The 19,145-nt window shown below is 32.9% G+C and overlaps 2 protein-coding genes and 1 long non-coding RNA gene across 15 annotated transcripts; 1 reads left to right on the top strand and 2 right to left on the bottom strand.

Annotated features, from left to right (window-relative positions):
* Nucleotides 1,618-7,380, bottom strand: LOC109358486 (target of Myb protein 1-like). Of its 9 annotated transcripts, none has more exons than XM_019602761.1 (12): nt 7,227-7,380; nt 6,895-7,012; nt 6,535-6,617; nt 5,938-6,044; nt 5,387-5,465; nt 5,048-5,146; nt 4,842-4,955; nt 3,780-3,940; nt 3,096-3,171; nt 2,706-2,791; nt 2,337-2,492; nt 1,618-2,213 (listed from the first exon to the last, which is right to left on the bottom strand). In XM_019602761.1, the coding sequence occupies exons 4-12, from the start codon at nt 6,036-6,038 to the stop codon at nt 1,841-1,843; spliced, it is 1,245 nt and encodes a 414-aa protein (XP_019458306.1). In that variant the 5' UTR covers nt 6,039-6,044; nt 6,535-6,617; nt 6,895-7,012; nt 7,227-7,380; the 3' UTR covers nt 1,618-1,840. The 9 variants fall into 9 exon arrangements, with proteins under 9 accessions (XP_019458306.1, XP_019458291.1, XP_019458347.1 ...); XM_019602746.1 differs by having other exon boundaries at nt 7,202-7,380; XM_019602802.1 differs by lacking the exon at nt 7,227-7,380 and having other exon boundaries at nt 6,535-6,548; nt 6,582-6,617; nt 6,969-7,152.
* Nucleotides 9,652-17,586, bottom strand: LOC109358463 (DDT domain-containing protein DDB_G0282237-like). 5 transcript variants are annotated; one of them, XM_019602708.1, is made up of 13 exons: nt 17,477-17,585; nt 16,378-16,441; nt 16,118-16,271; nt 15,744-15,916; nt 14,115-14,533; nt 12,958-13,024; nt 12,221-12,567; nt 11,657-12,096; nt 11,385-11,547; nt 11,085-11,207; nt 10,846-11,007; nt 10,676-10,764; nt 9,652-10,067 (listed from the first exon to the last, which is right to left on the bottom strand). In XM_019602708.1, the coding sequence occupies exons 3-13, from the start codon at nt 16,228-16,230 to the stop codon at nt 9,917-9,919; spliced, it is 2,247 nt and encodes a 748-aa protein (XP_019458253.1). In that variant the 5' UTR covers nt 16,231-16,271; nt 16,378-16,441; nt 17,477-17,585; the 3' UTR covers nt 9,652-9,916. The 5 variants fall into 5 exon arrangements, with proteins under 5 accessions (XP_019458253.1, XP_019458261.1, XP_019458270.1 ...); XM_019602716.1 differs by lacking the exon at nt 16,378-16,441 and having other exon boundaries at nt 16,118-16,249; nt 17,477-17,586; XM_019602725.1 differs by lacking the exon at nt 16,378-16,441 and having other exon boundaries at nt 11,085-11,204; nt 17,477-17,586.
* Nucleotides 14,540-15,596, top strand: LOC109358530. The gene is made up of 2 exons (XR_002108978.1): nt 14,540-14,968; nt 15,337-15,596. It is a non-coding gene; the product is annotated as an uncharacterized LOC109358530 (long non-coding RNA).

Below are 19,145 nucleotides of genomic sequence, written 5' to 3' on the forward strand. Positions count from 1 at the left end.
TATATATATATATATATATATAAAAGTCTATTTAAGAACTGTACAGGGTATTCCCTCTAGAAACATTTAAGTAGGACTTACACTAATTATAGTTGGATGCAAAGCAATTGTTGTAATGAGAGGAAGTATTTGCATCATATGATAATTAATATTATGAATCAATGATGTCTAACCTTTTTCCCTTAATGATATATGCTAACTAATTCTAAGGCTTGGTGATTTTTTATATAAATTGTCTACCAAGTGTCCATTATTGTTAATCTGATCTAGTTTTTGTGTGTGTATAACTTTTAGGGAGGGGATTAAGTTGTAACTTGGAATACTTACTCCTCAATTCCTCATTATATTCATGAAGTAAAATAATTGAATGCTATGGTATAGTAGAAATAGTTTCACCAACATACAAAAAATGCAAATATTTGAAAAGAGAACACATAAACATATAAATGGACTTCTCTCTACATCTTCACCCAAAAAAACTTATATGTTGGATGTTGCTCAACTTGTTCATTTCTATCTAGCATGAGGTTTTGATTTGTGATACCTTCATTAGTGTGAGGTTCAAGAATCTCTAAAGAGTTAAGTGTAACACCTTGGGATTTCAATATACATGTAACAAATGCTAGAGAAGTAGTGGTGTGATGGTGGCAACCAGGATTATTAAGGAGTATGAGTTAAGGTCATGGAAGTGAAGCAATGGGAACCTTGCAAACATGTGTATATAAACCACATTTTTATTATCATCTCAAGTTTTTTTTGTTGGTGATGAAATCCAAACCACATTTACCAATAAAGTATTGGTCTAGTGGTGTAAGACTCCACTAGATTTCATGATGATCAAAAGGTCAAGAGTTCGATTCCTGGGAACGATTGTTGGGAGGGACAGTCACGCACGTCAAAATGAATTAATTCCTTACCTAAAAAAGAGTGCGAACTACTCTTAGTAGTACCAAAAAAAATCCATACCACATTTTAGCCATGAGAATCACCAATTTTGCTTGCAAATACAATGTTTAATTGTCTTCTGCTTTGTTGGAAACTTCGAGTGAGTAAAATAAATCGACATTCCAAAAGAATGAATGAGTTGAAGAGCTTATAAATGATAAGATTTATAGATTTAATGTCTTAAAGTTTTAAGTAAGATACATATTTATGTGGTTATTCACTTAAATCCATTAGTGGGAAATCTCCCATTGCTTGGGGCTTCTCCATTCCTAAAATGAAGGGCTTAGATAAGTTGAAGTTAAGTGCCAAAACTCCCCAATGTCAAGATCACTTGTGTGATCTTTCAGTTAAACTCATTAGTTGAGTATTTTCCATTGCTTTTTTCCTCCCCCATTCCTAACATCATTTCTATAAACTCCAATTTGCTTTCATATTTAATAAAATCAAATAATCAATAGTTAATTTTGAAATATAAAAAATATATAGAGAAATTAATATCGTTTTGGTATTTACACATGTAAAAGTACATTTTATCATTACTAAGGAGTGTGAAACTACGAATTACTTAGCTGAAAACTCATTTCTCAACAAAACTATCAAATTTGTAGAGTCTAAAATAAAATGTAATGTGAGGTAGATAAAAATAAAAGTACATCAGACTATGTAATGTTTGGTAGATAAAATGAAATGGAGTTCCATAACTTTAATTTGTAAGAATACTAACAAGCAACTCTAGAGGTTAGAAAAGCAAAAGCATTATCACACAAACACATGCCATTTGATCACAAAAGACTCATCAATAATACATGTGTTTTATGACAAACCCACCAAAGACTAAAGAAAACATCTCAACTTAAAGACAAACAAACAAGGAAGAGTTAAAGAGAGGTCTTCTCTAAAGAGACCAGTCACTAAAATCAAGGCTACCACTATGAGAGCTGCTACCATTGTGACTATTCAAGGAGAGGCCTCTTAGGTGGCCACCTAAGGTTGCACTGCCTTTCTTATTTTCCTGAAAAAATCTCTCCCTCTCGATGTGCTTTGCCGGCGGTGGTGGAATGGCTACATGAGGAAGCTCGCTGTTCTGCCTTGTACTTGGAGGAGGAATTACAGCAGGTGCAGGACGAGTATTAACTAGTCGAGATGGACTCAACGAGAGGGGTCGTATTAGTGGACGGTTAAGTCTCTCTTCAAGCAAACCCAGGTGAGGGAACTCGGGTTCAGCCTCTTCATCTTCAGGTCTTGCATGCGCCTTTCCTTTGCGTAATCTGCCAGGCATTAGTCAACATAGATGAATCAATATTCAAGATATAGTTTTATATATGAATCCATATTCAAAATATAGATTTATGCTTGATAAAAAGAGTATAAATTTAGCACATGCAATGCACCTTAGGAACAATTGTTCGGGTTCTTCTTCCTCATCTTCATGGCCAAAGTGATTAGCAGTTGTTGTAGCTTTGGCAGAAAGCATATCATCATGTCTTGCAAGAACTTGCTGAAGCTGTTCATTCAATTCAATTGCTTTAGAAACTATCCTCTCATCTCTACAAACAATCAAGGAAAGAAACCAAATTCTTTGAGATGATGCCAACACAGCACAAGCAAAGGTATTAATATACATTGCCCAAATCATTTAAATTTTGGAAAAGACAAAGCAAAAAACTGTATATGCAAATGGCAGAAAATATAAACATAAACATTGTTCAAAATGAACATAACATTACAAGATGAATTACAATTTACAACAGCAGACTTACCTAGAAGCCATTACAAGATGCATTACCCTTTGCTTCTGAAATGAACATTGTTCGACAAGGTCAAGGGTGAACTCGTCCCTGCCTCCCTAGAAAAGAAATAAATATTTTCAAATTTTTTAGTAAGTGGCACTGTGGCAGAGTGTGATTATTTACATGTTTCATAAACATATATCAGGGTATTAGATTCACAAGATAAGAAATGTTCAAAGGACAACATCATCATAGTCATTCGTCACATTAGTAATTGGGGACTTTCTGTAATTATTAAGTACTATCTTGAGCCTCTCAAGTCTCCTTGTTGTCAATCTCAAACCCAGAAGAAGCAAAACATATTTGAGGAGCATTAATTTTAAATTCTGTTTTCAGTAATCATTGATATCCTTGGCTCACCTGAGAATGTTGGGCATCAACAGCATCAAGAACTTCTTTTAGAACTTCCAATACATCACTAGCCTTTTGAATAATGCTGCAAAATACAATTCAGGAGTAAGAGATGTTCTTAGCTATATGAAAATGACGACAAGAACAAATGTATATAGAATGATACTTATCCACCAGATCAGTGACAAAGTCAACAATCTCCAGATCAAGAATCATCCATGTTTTTTATTTTATAAAAAAAAACAAAAAAACAAAGAGAGTATCTAACTAAAAACCTATTTTCAAACTTATACCTTTTCATTCCTTTTTTTATTAAGAAAATAAAAACTAATGTATTTGGATAAATCTTATCCCAGTTTCTAAAAAATGGCAGCCCAATGCATGAGGCTCCCACTTAATGGGGTATGGGGAGGGTGGATGCACGCAGCCTTACCCCGCAAGTGAAAAGGTTGTTTCCCGGATTTCAACCCGTGATCTCATGATCACTCAGTTTCTATCCACAAAATAATTTCTTTTAAATCTTATCATAAGATACCCTTTTCAATACATTCATTTGAAGAAGAGTTCCCAAAGATCCTGTTAATAAGTGGCAATGAGAATCCCACAAAGTGAAGGGTATATGTATATCCATTCAAAAGGGTTTCTAAAGAACCGTCAACCACAAGTATACTAAAACTGAAAAGTAGAAGCCACCTAGATCCAGGAACAGTTCGGGACTCTGCTGGCTGAGCAACCTCTCCATGGCTAGGCAAGGCGTACTCCCTCTTCGGTACATTATTAGTCCTATTAGGCTGTGAACTAGGACAGTTTGATTGGACAACTTGAGCCCTTTGAGGAAACTGCACTCCAGCACTCTGTAAAAAGTATAAACAAAAGTTTGGGTCATCCAGCAGACAAATAATAGACTACTGATGACAAATGTATTCCCAAGTGAATATTATTACTTATATATCGTGCAAATGGATTTGGAAAATTGCGGGTGTTTGTGGTTCAGGTAACAAACATTTTAGAAAGAGAAGTACAATAGCAAAGGGAAAGACTCTCAATGACTGATACCCATTATAGATGCAGAATACCATCCGCTGCAAATGTAATACTTAAGGATCATTCTTATTTTCCTACTACTTAGCACAGTTTACCCTTATAATCATTACAATTGCAGCACATAAACCTATAACAGCAACTACCGTATGACCTGACCACCCTTCCCTAACGTAGCATATGCAGTGTGCACCAACTAAACTGTTCAAATAAGAACTCAGGAATACACCTTCTAGCAAGCAATTAAAGATTCAATTTCCAGCCAACGAGGGTTGGCTGAACTGGTAGGATCAAACAGCATCGACAAAAAGGTCTTGGGTTTGATTCCTACTCGGTGTCTATCATTAGTGATACTTATCAATGGTCATCTGATCTGTAAGTACCATGGGAAGCCTTTGTTGTGTCTTGTGGGCTGTGGCAGACCTCGAAGAGTAACCTCCTTTCCGCCAAAATTTTACTCAAAAAAGAAATTCAGCATCCAACTAAATTGAAAATTGTGCACCACATCAGCTACTTCTACTTATGGTTTCACCTAGTGAAACCACAAACCTTGCAGAAATCACTTAGGTTCTAAAAAGTGTATAGCTTAAAGAGCCTCACTTCTTTCTTATTCTGCTAAGACAATAGTCCAGCTGCCACCTAATTTAATCTAATAATCTTTCGATCAAACCGATAAGAAAATCACAGGGTAGTTCTTCAGATACTTGTACCTACCACCAAATCATAATATGCATTATAATACTGCGGAAACTTTCCAGAAGCACCACCAACTGATGTTTGTGCAGCATCAAGTAGGAGAAATATACGCTCCCGTACAGGGAAATCCGACTGCAGTCACAGAAGAAAGACCCCATAAAAGTAGATATTAAGGAAAGTTTAACATCATTAAAGGAAAATAGTATGCTAGGAGAAAACCTCACCTTTTTCTTCACAATTTTCACAAGAATAGGAATTATTCCTGTATCAATCACCTGCTGGTGAATATGATCTCCAATATTGTTCATAAGCATTTCCAACAACTAGAAAATCAATATATGAAAGATTACTTAGTAGAACACCACAGTACAAGAAAGCAAGCAATGTAAAATGTACAATTTTCATTAAAAGAAAGTCACATAAAACAAGTTCATCAGACAGTGAAAACTAAGCATCACCAAAGTGTCTTCATATACATTGTGGGTATGGGTAAAACTATTTAGAAAGTTTCGCATGAAAAAATATAAATAACAAATTCATAATGAAGTCATTATTATACTCACCATGACTGCATAAAGTTGAGTATTGGGTTTTTTGTTACCCAGTCTCTTTTTTATAGCTTTAACAACATCTTTAGCTTGCCTGAATGTTCAAAAAGAATATAATGGTTAAAAATAGTAAAATCACTTCAAAGGCCACTCACAATATCAAGCTAGGCATAGTGGTAAACATGTATCCTTATGATCAGTTTTTCACAAAACTGGAGGGTTCTAATGACAAAGACAGAAAGAGTCCGGCAATCAAATTCGGCATGAGATAAAAATATGATCATTCACAATGATTATCTTTCCATAAAAAATGCACAATTAGCCACTTGAGCATAGCTCAAGTGATAATGACAGTAGTGGTAGGGTTATGGTAGAGAATCTGGAGATCATAAGTTTGATTCACATGAAAACCAAAATGGAAATACAAATTACCAAGCGCCATAAGAAAAATGTAAGAGATAAGAATCCATGTTAAAAAATGAAATGAGTTCAATTTCGTGATGTTTCGGGGATTGATCAATCAGAAAGAAACAACGCTGTATAACAAAAAGAAAGTTGTGGAATACCTGTGATCATGAGCAACTAATTCACAAATTGCAATATTTTTCATCCAATCAATTTCAACAAGTTTTCCAGTTGTGGCAGCACTCACTAGTTCAGCTGCCATCTTTTTCTAGATAAAGATCAAAGAATGAAATATGATTTAACAAATTAAAAGATATTTCATACAAGGAAACAAACATTGAAAATAGAGTCAAGTATCCGCTAAAATAAAATTATGCAGTTTATCAACTAGAATCGAATGAGTAAAAGCCTTCTGAACTTTTTAAGCATAAGGCAACTGGAAAATAAAGGTATATGAAACTTGCACTAAACAATTTTTACCCTTTAATGAAAGACAATACTAAATGTAACTTTTTTTTCTTCACATTATTGGGGAGTAGTTTATGAGTTAACATTTTGAAGCATAAAGCAAAACTTGGGTTCATATTGCATTAAGCTGTTTAACTATTATACATAATTTCTCTATGAAAGTGAAAGGTAATTATTAATTAATCCAAAACAAACAAAAAAGTTGCTATCACAAGCCTATTAAATTGTCTTATATAAAATTACCTTCCACCATAGTACAAGTAATGAACTCAGATAGTGATGAAACTTACATTTTGTGGCAGAAGGGTACTGCCAGAAACTAAATGCCAGCGCCTTAACTACTATAGCAGCAATCAAAATCTGAACCACTAACCTGCAACATAGGAAAAAATACCAGGTTAGAAAGTTCATTACTTCGATCAACTATGACAATTCAAATAAATGGGATTAAAGAAAATAATCAAAAGTTACAAACTTTAGGAACCAGAAGCCAAATGGTCAGATCTAAATTAAACCATGGAATTCAGAAAAATAGAAACTTAAAAAACCAAAATTGATGTGATTATATTTAAGGGCAAGCAAAAAAACACTCATCAATAAAGCAAAAATTACAAACAAAATAATTAACCAACAAAAAAAAAGATATGTACCTTCAAAGATTGATACAAAGACAAAGATGGCAAGTTATAAGCTAAGGATGCACTGATAAATCAAAGTCTCAAACCCAATATCAAATTTCTAGCTTTTCTCTTACTTCAAAGTTGGAATCTTTTTAGCATATGACATGAAATTGTTAATTGGGTAACAGAGTTAGAAAGAAATAGATAGCTAGCAAATCAAATTACCTAGTAAGATACAGTGTTTGTGTGAATATATTTGTAATATGAGAAATATATATTATATTATAAATTGGGTTAGAGAAAAATCTAAAAGGTAAATGAAGAAAAAGTTAAGCACCAACAGTGATGAGGAATGTCCCTACTCTTTAAGACTGAAGCTTCCTTTTCCAATGAGAAGCTACAATTTGGTAACTTCACACTCTTTTGTTCTTGTTTCCCATTCTTTTGCCTATAGAGACGTATCAAACAACAGGACTCAGATATTTTCTTTCACAAATCATTAAACAAAAAGTGTGAAAGGAAGAACTTTTAGTATTAATCACAACTTTTGAATATTGAGAAAATTTCGTAGTGAGATTTTTTGTTATATTATAGATGTTTATCACTAGAATAGTGTTTGTTATTAAGGATAGATTTTGTTATAAAAATAAGGATTTAATATATATATATATATATTTTGAAGTATATGTATTTTTTATATTGTCACTAAATCATTTTGTGATTTATGTTAATCAACTCTCGAAACTTTTGAGAGTCTACCAAACTTTATATGGTGCATAAATTTTAAATTCTAAACATAGTAAGAATGTCTGTTTGTTTATGTTATATATTTCTTTCCTATTAAGCATAAACATGTAGGTTCAAGATTTGTCTATGGAAAAATTTATTAAAAGTGATAATTTTATTATGATATGGATTTTTCTAACAATATTATTATGATTTAAGATAGATTTGTGACTTGAAGAAATAAATAGTACAACAAGTTGCCTATCTTAATTGGTCAACATGAAAGTGTAGGGTGGGCAACATAAACATTATTTACATCATTCTAATATTTATAAATTGTCAGTCTAAATATTTATATATATATCATTTATTTATATTATTTTATTTAATATGAATGATATATAAAGTTTATATATGGTTAGTGGATATATCTTTTTCTCTATTTATATTCTTTAGGTTTCGTTTAACTATCCGGTAATTTAAGGGTTATTCTCTTATTTATCTTATGAGCTAAAGATATCAAAAACTGTTACATTTTTAAGCAATAAAAATATATTATAATTTAAGGTAAATGGTTAAACATATTTTATGGATATTTGATAATCACAATTTTAAAAATATTTATGAGTAAAAGAATCAAAATAATATTCATTATACCAAAACTTCTTTTAATACTAAAATATCCAAACATATAGATGCTATAAGAGTTTTTCTTAGTTTTCCGGTATTTTGTTAGGTACGTGTTAAAAAAATCCAATAAAAGTGCAACCGAAATAGCATGTAAAAATATATGGAAGTAAAGTGTTTATAAAACAAACTTTTAGGAATTATAAAAAACAGAGTACAAATGTAGTGAAATTATTTAAATTTTATGAAAGTGTAAACTAGTGTAAAAAAATAATATTGTATAATTCATTGTGTGCTGAAGGCATCGCAGTATGTTTTAGAAAAGTAATATTAAGATTGTGACATTAAGCTATATTAGGCATCACAGCATGTTATTAAATCTGAAAAAGGCATAAAATAGGTAGTTCATCAAACAAGTGTAATTATATATACTTTGTTAGATTAAGAGTTAAGAACATGGTCGTGGCTGGTGCAGGCATCAAACTAAGATTCCTCTGCAACAATAGATATTCTAAGCTACTATTATAAGTGCAATGATTAAAAAATCTAATTCAGGAATTTTATATTTTAAAGGGAATAATTAATAAGTAGATGTAATTTCTGCTTCCTTTTTTATTCCTATGCGATATGTGTTTATTATAATTTGATTAAAAATATTAATTAAAGTAGATTAATGTAGCTTTATTTTGCAAGCAAAAAGAAATGTTTTTGGGATGTTGTACTGGAGGTTCTAATTAAATACTTTTAAATCTTAAGAAAATATTAATTGGTGCTATTAAATTTGGTTTTTATCCCTCTTTAAATAGGTACTCTTAAATAATTTTAACACCTAACATTTGTGAAATTTTAAGGAATGTAAGATAATATTTGTAAATATTTTTTGAATTTATTAATATTAATTTAATGAAAAAAAATTATAAACAGTGGGTTATTATGTTGTGATCTAATTTCTTGGTGTAGAGCTTTAAGTGAAAATAGATGATTTTACTGTCTTCCATATTAGAAACTAGAAAGTCACAACAATATCGCCAAAAACATTATTATGGAATAAAAAGAGAAGCAATGATTTGGAAGATAAGTCACCTTTCTATTGTTTGAATGTTTTCATTTTTTTATTGGTTCCAAGCTAATGAGAAGAATTTGAGACATTTGGGAAAACATGAAAAGGTAAAGGTTGCTATATTTTTTAATCCCAAAAACTACCAACCAATGAACCTTCCCATTCCATTTGATCTATCAGAACATGGTGAATATTGTGACACAACAAACATAATGAACAATTGAACATGATGTTATGCTACCCCAGGAATTTTTAGCCCACTAAAATTTCCAACTTAGTCAACAATACTCTCTCCCAACCCAGTGCAGCACCCTCTACCACCACCTCACTCCACCCACTGCAGCACCACCACTTCTCTATGGCCCTCTTTCACCATGATAACAGCAAAACTGTCTTTATTCCCATCTTTGTCATTCATAACTAAAATGACAATTTTTACCAGTTTCTGCTTGCTGTTATTAAAGAATGGTATGTCATATACAAAATTTTAGAAACAAGCAAACATACATGCTTGTCCAACATCCAAAAAATGGATAAAAAAACTACTTGATCCCTATTTCTAATCTCCAGGCTATGAACCCAACTAGCTCAGTTGAGAAGTTCTAGGCTTCATCTGTTTGAAGGTGGATTTGAGACCAGCTACTCTTCCTTCCACTTGTTAACATATCTGAGGAATGCATTAGCAGGGTTTTGCCGAGGTGGAGCTCGAACACGAGTAGACCTTCGAACCACGGACTCATCCACTTCATCCTTGTGCATCAAATCCTTCGATCTTTTCTGGAGCTCTGAGCTGTAAACATATAATGAAAAGGATAAACAGAGTTACTAAAGTGAACCTTGAAGCGGCTTTCAAAATTCTCTTTGTTCCAAAAAATATATCAAGAATAATGTCTGTTAAATAAACTACTACCAGCTATTGCTACTAAAGTAAAAGTACGTTCAAACAATAAAAGAATCTAAATGTTATTATCTTCCGTAGTTCTTCACATTTCACCTATTTTTTGTTAAATCTAGTCTCCACTGTCTCTCTCAATTGCATATATGTAGGTGTGTTTCACAGACTAGTACTTATTTAAGAATAATAAGTTTGTGCTCATTCTATATGAACAGCACCTGAATGGGAAACAAGGACTCCAATTAAGTTATTTATACTATCATGGTAAATAATATATCTGCAGTGATAACAAATTATAGTACATAATATTTCGCTTTAGCCATAGCTAACAACTTCAGAATACTGATTAACCCAACTTAAAGGTCCCCCATTTTACACAAGTAGACTGTTAAACCAACTTCATATTCAATTTTCCTCGATTTCACATAGTGCATGGAAGGAAGGAAAAAAAGCTATGAAGGTATTCCACGCATGTCATACATTGAAAAGCAATTCTAACTCACCATATACGTTTATAATATTTTCCCAATTGTTTTTGCAGTGCCCTTTCCCTCTCACCCTTGCAATTCAGTGAACCCATCAGTGCATCAACCTATTCAAGCATGTCAAACAGAAAATTTAAAAAACAAATATGCAGAGAATGCAAAGATAGCAGCATATCTTCATCTAGTACCTCTTCCTTGCTGCTGTAGTATCCCCACTCCTTCGAATCAGAACTTTCAACAAATAGCCTCCCATCACGAGGGAACCACCAATACCTATTATAATCTCTGTCCTTACCTAATGGGCTTCTCCTAATTAACCGTTTGTCCATCTCCCGTTCAAAATATTCTCTCTGTTATAATAAACAATGTCAATAAAAATCAATAAAAAGAATGGGCAACAATATAAGCAGGGAGATAGTGGCAGCACCCTTTGTTCTACACTATTCTGCTCTGATGGATCCGTCTCACCATTCAATTGTTTCGGTAGTTTCTTTCCGGATAATTCTTTTCCATTTTCTGTTGTTTCCTTCAGCTCTAAATTCAGCTTCTTCTGCATCAATAAAAAACAAACAATGTGAATAAAAATATTATCTATATAATAAACATGTAGCCAACCCCACCTAGTGGGATTAAGGCTTGGTTCTTGTTGTATAATAAACAATAACCAATTTCAATAAAAATCAATCTAAAGAACAGAAAGCAGTCTAAGCAGAGAGATTGGCAGCACCCTTTGTTCTGAACAATTCTTCTCTGATGGATCCTTATCACCCTTCAATTGTTTCTGTAATTTCTTACTGGATACAACTTTTCCATGTTCTATCGGTTCTTCCACCTCTGAAGACACTTTCTTCTGTGTCTTTTTTGAAGCAGGATTTAAATGTTTGATCCCACTGCAGATTGATTTGTAAAAGAAAAAAAGTGAAATGCAGTAACCAACAAACAGAAAAGTTAATTGCAGATATACACACGGTTAAGCAGAAACAGCACCCTAAATCTAACCTTCTACACGGTGTATCATTCCTAGATGGTTTGATTTCTCCGTTTCTTTTCTCTCCCACGTCTCCATTCTGCATGCCATGATTATTGTTTGTTGAGACACTTGCATTGTTCAGATGATTTCCATCCACAACTCCATTGCTTTCTGGCCCAGCTTTCAACTGCTCCTTTTTTTTCCTTCTTTTCCTGCCATCTTCCAGTGCCTCTTCCCTTCTAGAGGCCCCAAGTACCTGTCGCTCTTCAATAAGTTTATCCATTTCCCCCCTGAAAATTCCTGTTTCAAGGACTCGATTAACCAATTCCGATAAGATTTCTAATTTAGCATTAACATCTACAAGACCATATTGTCCCCGTTTAATGGTAGCTTCATATTGGTGTAGTCCAGGAATATTGATCATCTCTATAAATTCGGATAAATACTCTGACCAATTAATCATTGTAATCTGAAAATAAAAATGAATGTAATATTAACATATCAAAAACAATAATGACAAGTTAGGAAAGATTACCAAATAAGAAAAAGAAAGATTCAGTTGGACAAAAGAGACATATATTTGAGATGGTAACCTTATACTTCGATCTTCTTTTCTTTATGGCTGTAGAGTATTCTCCGTCATCATTGATGAGAACACGAAAGAGTGCTGCATGAGATTCCACAAGGAGAACCACATTGCTTTCCCTATGGCGTATTGCATTTTCAAAATCTTCTGGAGAGTAGGGCCACAGATGCAACAGTTTGGCAAAAGAAGTACAAAAATCCCAAATCATTAAGAGATCTCCTACACAATCCATTGGAATATTAAAGTCTCTCGAAGGAGAAGGACGAGTAGTGAAAACAGGATCATCTGGGCCAGGCTTCACCAATAGATCATCAATTGGATATTTGATTGGCTCGTCTATGTGTTGGTCATTTCCTGCAAAACATTGAGATAGCACAAAACCCTTTAGATAGAATAAAATCATAAGGAGTTTTAATCTTCTCTTAAAAAACGTATGATATTATGTTTAACAAAACTTCTGTGATTTAATACAAATTTATTAAACAGTTTTAATTTCTAAATAAAGAGAGGAAATGTTTTCTAGTTAGATACACAACAAGAGATGCACCTCCACTCCTCTGTACAACAGACCACCTGATTCCAACGAAATAGAGAACAAGAGAAGGATGGAGGATAAAAATGAATTTTAGAACTCATGAAAAATCAAAATATACTCTACCAAGAAACTTAACTATTTAAACAAGTTTATAACAAATAAACATTGGTCATCGGCCAAAAATCTTCTTAATCAATCCTGAACTTTACCTTCCTTTTGGGCAGAACAATCCACATTCTTCCTTTTGTTGCTGATTTCAGTTTCCTCCATTGATTCCTGAACAAGATAGTTTTGAAATAGAAAAATTAGTATCATAAAATTCATTAATAAACCATCATGAAAGCCACAGATACCATATGTGTTGTGCTCATGTACTGTTACCACAGTTATCGATAGCTGATAACCAATTAACAGCGTGTAGTGGCTGACCTCAAAAACCTTAATACTGCAGCAAGATAGCTGCTAAACTTCTGGCCTCGGTGCTGATTTTATAGCGAGAAGGGAACACAAACCCTTGAGTTTTAGGATTTCTGCAAAAAGTGGTTGTCACGTCATTTTAGCTCATGTCACCGCTGTGAGGCCAATGTGTGCATGCCAACTAAATGACACCAATGATGTGGCACTCTGTTTGCCACATCATTCTTAACAGTGCCAGTATGACAGTAGGGGCTAAAAACAATTTTTTTTAAACTTTGGGATACAGACCAAACAAAAAACTTGGCTTGGGCTAAAATCAAAAGTGACCATATTTACAGGGAGTACACATTTATTATATAGGTATATATAATCGTTAAAGAATATACAATATGTGAAGTTTGCAAATAACGCGTTTATATAACAAAAAACTTTGGCGTTTTCAAATATTGATTATTAATGAGTAATACTTTTTTATTAGTTAATGATTGTTTAAAACTCTAATAATGTAACGCCAGGTATCCGATTTGTTATGTTTTCTATTATCTTAACCCGTAGTATCACATCTTTGTTTTTTTAAAAACAGGGTTACCTTTTCTTTCTGTGGGCTTAGGCCTTAGGGTTAGTCCCCTATGTATATAAAGCCAAACAGATTTGGGAGGAGTTGAATGGAGCGATCGACAACGAGTGAGGTCGCCTTGTCAGAGAGCTCTGTGAAGGGAATGGAGGGAAAAGGGGAGAGAAGCCACACAAAACAGCAACCGCATCAAATAGTTGCTTTGATCGGATGCGATAGAGATCAGAACGAACCACTCCACAAAACAGTGGCATAATGGTGCACGATCAATAACTATGAGTGCCTATGACTGTTACTACCTTATTTATCAATATCATTAATTTTCTTTTATAGCAAAGTAAAGGAACTAAAACTACCATATCTTCCTATATGTACCTCATTTTTTCTTTTTTTGGAGCAGGTTAAAATTCCATTTTTGAAGAAAACCCTTCCTCGTAACACCTCGGGAATGTCAGTTGAGATTCCATGTTTTTGTGCCAGTTCTTCATGTAAAACCCAAGGGGCATTCCGGTATGTGGACTCCCGGATAAAAGACTTCAAAATATTTCTACTAAAAAGAGGCTTCTTTTGCACCAAATCTTCCGCACAGACATATGTTGTTTCCGTTATATTCTTGTCCTTGTTGAGCCAAACTACCTCATAACGGCATTTTTCAACTCCCTCCAGGATGACTTTCAATATTTTGCATGGATACACTCCATCATCCTTTTTCACAAACAGTTCAGCACCCACAAACAAATGTCCCAGCAATTTTTCATTAATAGAATCAGCGAGATCCTTCAAAGGGAGCATACCTACGAAAACAAAGAGATCACTTAGCAATAACATACAAAATGAAACATAGTGCAGGCCTGTTGGTTAAAAGCAAAGTAATTCTATACCCAATTCTAAAGAAAATTTACAATAAATTCCTAATCATGCATACCTTTTGTCGTTTTGAGTTTCTCATAAACATTCTCGAGTTCTTTAAGTAATTTTTTGGTTAACTGTTTACAAACCACATTTAAGAAGTCTAAATCCATATAAGTTATGGCATCACTTAGCAGCTTTAATTTGATATCTGTAAATGCTTCCAGCAATATTACTCTAACACAATATAATGAATAAATGTATATGATATAATACTCTGCTGAATGAAAACAGAAAACTTAATTTGAAACCTTTTGTAGACACAGACAATTGCAAACCTAGGACAATAAAGGAACCCCGAATTTCAGTGCGGCATAGAAGTCCAAAGACACTGATAAGAGTAAGGGTGAACCTAAGATTAAAAATGTATATAAAAGAGGGAAGAAGAAAGTTTGGCTAAGTAAATAGCAAACTTCCTACTTTACCCTTAGGTAGTTAATTAGGAAGCCTTTAAATAGAAAGAGTAGCTTATGGGTAGTCAGTTAGTTAGACAATAAGTCTGATTGTGGAATCAGAAAGGGGAGGATTGTGGGATCTTCCTTGTACACACAAACTCTTCTTGTAAATTCTTCCTATTCCTTCAATAAAGACAATTACAACCAATCCCTACCAAGAATCAGTGAATTCTGGCTGAGAAGTGAGCATTTCTTTGATAAATTCCTATTTATCTGATTACCAGAGTTAACAGACACCTCTATTTTTCTTCCAAACACCATTACTGTGGATCAAAACAGGATCGTATTTTGGTTCAGCCATTCGAGTGATATACACCTTCAAGTCACTAGTCCAGCAGTGGGATTAAAATTAAATATCACTATCCATATAAACTATAAATATGCACATCTCAAGCACCTTACTTTGTATTGCAAGAATTTATATATTGAACATCACCCTTGTATATAAGCAACCATACATTCTTATATTTATATGAATATAATTTTCAAAAAATGCAGACAACTAAACAACATTAATTTACTCGTGCAGAAGAAAAGGAAATGGCCTGTTTATAAAAAGTCATAAAGAAAAAGAAAAAAAAACCCCATGCATAAATGCATTAACAAATACTTCTTCATCTCAGAACAGAGTAGATCTTACTGTACTGAATAATCTGTAGAGCAGGTGCCGTTAATTCTTTAGGAAACTGTTGAACTTTCTCGGTGGCACGTTGTTCTGACACCAAAGCCTCTTCATAAGTCAAGCCAGTTTTTCCAGAGACTTTACACATCCAAATCCTTTGCCGATATAGATTTAAAAAGTTCAAGTATTCACTACTTCATGTTAAGGCAAACCAAACATTATCCTCTCCTTGCTGAGACCAAATATGAAATGCCAGACATACATTGTCAATGAACTTTCAAACATCTAGTCCAAAATGCTGAGTTAGACATACTAATATAACTCTTTACCACTCTCAAGTTAAAAAATGATTAATAAACAAAACAACAAAAGTAGATTACTACAAAGGATACTGATAATCACGAAATATTTCTTTTGTAAATCGAATTTGGTAAACAAGCTCATCTGGCTTCAAATCCTTCGGTGGCTCGGCCAAAGCAGATGGCTTTCTCCTTAAAAGAGGCATAGAGAAAGAACCTCAGTTCCTGTCAAACAGAGACAAGCACCCTGCATTAAGAATTTGACAGAACGGAAACCTCTCAGCACTCAGCAGTATGACCATATAGTTACTCAACATGCTATAAGCAACCACAAAATGAAAATCAGAATCCACCTGTCCCAAAGTTAGTTTAGCTGGGTGAATTTTATCTTTTAGAAAACCATTAAACCTGTGATTCCTGACATTTCAAAAAGTAAAATAGAAAATGTTGTCACTGATTTCTATCTGGTTTCCTTCAAAAATCACCGGAAGCATGGATATGACACAGCCCATGGGACAAAGATACGAAACAACTTGGAATGGAGATATGGCAAATTTTATGACAAAATTTTAAAAACTATAGGACACAACACAGCTATAATAAAGTCAACATAAAATATCAAGTCTTATTGGGGCATCTCCATTTAAAATGGTATAAGAATTCAAAAATGTCGATGTATTAAGTTATAAAAAACAAGTATGAATGTCTGATACAAGCACAAACGACGACTATTTTGAAGTGTATGTACGCTTTCATAGTCCAGTACTCCAGTTAACCCACGTAAGTTGGCACACTTTAACAAGTTGAAACGTGTTTTGAACTGCATCACAATACTATGTCGATCAAATTCATTAATCAAAGGCAACGTGTCCGAGTCACAAACCAACCAATAAAGACTTTCCCGTACAAAATTGAGGAACACCATCAATCTATAATCAAAGCACTCAGCTAAAAATGCATCACAGAGGCTCATAAGAAACCCCAAAACGTTCATTCCCAACACCCAATAAACAAAAAAACAAAAAGAAACATTTTTTTCTATATTAAAGCACATGCAATGCCCTACGTTGAATATCAAAACACCCAACATTGAAAAGAAACACCTTTATTGCAATAGAACAAAAGAAAACCCTAGAATGCGCCGTTTTCAATATCTCATAACAAAAACAGCTCCAGTAACAAAATACGCAAACGCCGAAACATTAAACACAGCACCAATTGTCGTAAAAACAAAACCGAACGAAATGAACAAAAAGCACACACAACATTGAGAATAGTAAAAAAACGAAAGGGGAAATGAAAATTTGAATAATGGGCTTTGTGACGGCGTAAAAAACATGGGTTCCCGCCATAATGAAATTGGTAAGAGTTAAAGGAAAAATATTATGAGAAATGAAACTAAGTAAAAGTTTGAGAGTAAAATATAGAGAGAGGGGTAAGAAAAGGTCTTACAGTGAAGAAGGGTTGGGAAATGTTGGAAGAGGAGAATGTGAGAGAAGAGTGAAGAGATGTATCCGTTTTTTTTGTATTCTCAGATTTGCAAGTGAACAAGTCTCTCACGTTTTTTTTTTCTTTTTTCTCCCTCCTTCTAGGAGACAAAACAATTTATATTTAACAATTAGCATAATGCATTTAATTTAACTTGTATATAGTTGTATTTTTATATGTTTTAACCTTGAGAGAGAGAAAAAATTATACCTGCAAGAGTTTTTTACACTATTTATTGTACATTTTCAAACATTATTGATTCTTTGATCCAAATATGATGTACTAATTGTGTATAAATCTTTATACTGTTGATATATAGATTTTACATTCTTTTAGATATTTTCAAATAGAATAAGAGTATATCATTCATTATTTATTTATATTTAGTCACACAAATTGTGGACATATCGGTTGAAATCGTTGGTTGTGGTGACCGGTACAATCACATCGCACTGCAATTATAGTGTGATACTAAATCATAATGATGTAGCCACATTGAGACATAATTTAACCACATTTAGACCGACTCTATCAGATAACATCAATTTCGAAAATATTTGATTACTGACAAAAGTACTCACACTATAGTGACATAAATAACAACCGCTACCACATTTTAAATCATTGTTTTTATTACATACTAGCGTGTTGACATGTATTGATGTGTCTGTCAACCCGTTTTCATATCATTTATAATGTGTAGTTTGTATGTCATAAATAACAATATAATATTTTGTGTTAGATATTTGTCATCTATATTTGAATTTATTCGATAGGTGTAGTGTTCAATTTTTTAACATTCATATTCTACATTAAAAAATTGATAGTTATAATGTAAGGAAAAAAATAGTTAATCAATTAATATGAAACATACATTTGATGGAGATGAACATTAGGTTATATATAGTTTTTTTTGTAAAAATTAGAAAATAGTGGGAGAAAAATAGGAAGAACCACAAATTACACCACGATAGGTGATTATTTTGATTTTTAAAATTCAATAATAATTGAATATCAATTATTTTAAAAACTCTTGCAAAACTATATTTTTTTTTTCTCTCTTTCCAAATAAGACTAATGTGGCATTTACGTCCAACGTATGAAAATAACAAGTATATTCAAATAACATTTTTAGAATTGAATAACAATAAAACATCTTGATCAATATATTGAATTTTATTCTTCTAATTAATTTAACACCACAATACATGATTTTGGGAAAAATTATATACGCAATATATAAGAATTTTCATGATGATGATCCTGGTCCATCTTAAAATCACATTGTATGATGTTTACTCCTCATTCAAGCCTATAACAATTATGACCCATCTATTCTCAATTGGGGTAATTCTCATAGTAATTATTATACATGTATCCAAATGGTCAATATACTGTAAGGGATGTTATCCATTATATAGTTAAAATATTATTTGAGTTGAGAATATCATACACTCATGAAAATTCTTTCATCTATAAATCTTGAAGTTGATATATTTCTTAAAAAACTAAACATGTATCACTTGAAACTCTATTGATTTATCTTGTCCTCGCATTTTTCATAGCCAGCAATTTAGTGATTTGTGTATATTATTATCCATACAGGTTAATATTTTATTTACAAAAATGGTAT

The sequence above is a fragment of the Lupinus angustifolius genome, chromosome LG01 (assembly GCF_001865875.1).
Source record: "Lupinus angustifolius cultivar Tanjil chromosome LG01, LupAngTanjil_v1.0, whole genome shotgun sequence".
NCBI classification, from domain to species: Eukaryota; Viridiplantae; Streptophyta; class Magnoliopsida; order Fabales; family Fabaceae; genus Lupinus; species Lupinus angustifolius.

What these genes read in the sequence shown, in the direction of transcription:
- LOC109358486 (XM_019602778.1), bottom strand. Translation starts at nt 6,038, where the DNA reads ATGGCAGCTGAACTAGTGAGTGCTGCCACAACTGGAAAACTTGTTGAA. An exon ending in TTGATGCCCAACATTCTCAG is followed by an intron (nt 2,792 to 3,095) that starts GTGAGCCAAGGA and finishes TTTCTTTTCTAG; the next exon opens with GGAGGCAGGGACGAGTTCAC. An exon ending in CATCTTGTAATGGCTTCTAG is followed by an intron (nt 2,493 to 2,705) that starts GTAAGTCTGCTG and finishes GATTGTTTGTAG; the next exon opens with AGATGAGAGGATAGTTTCTA.
- LOC109358463 (XM_019602716.1), bottom strand. Translation starts at nt 16,230, where the DNA reads ATGCCTCTTTTAAGGAGAAAGCCATCTGCTTTGGCCGAGCCACCGAAG. An exon ending in GAAATATTTCGTGATTATCA is followed by an intron (nt 15,917 to 16,117) that starts GTATCCTTTGTA and finishes AACATGAAGTAG; the next exon opens with TGAATACTTGAACTTTTTAA. An exon ending in AAAGAAGATCGAAGTATAAG is followed by an intron (nt 12,097 to 12,220) that starts GTTACCATCTCA and finishes TTTTATTTTCAG; the next exon opens with ATTACAATGATTAATTGGTC.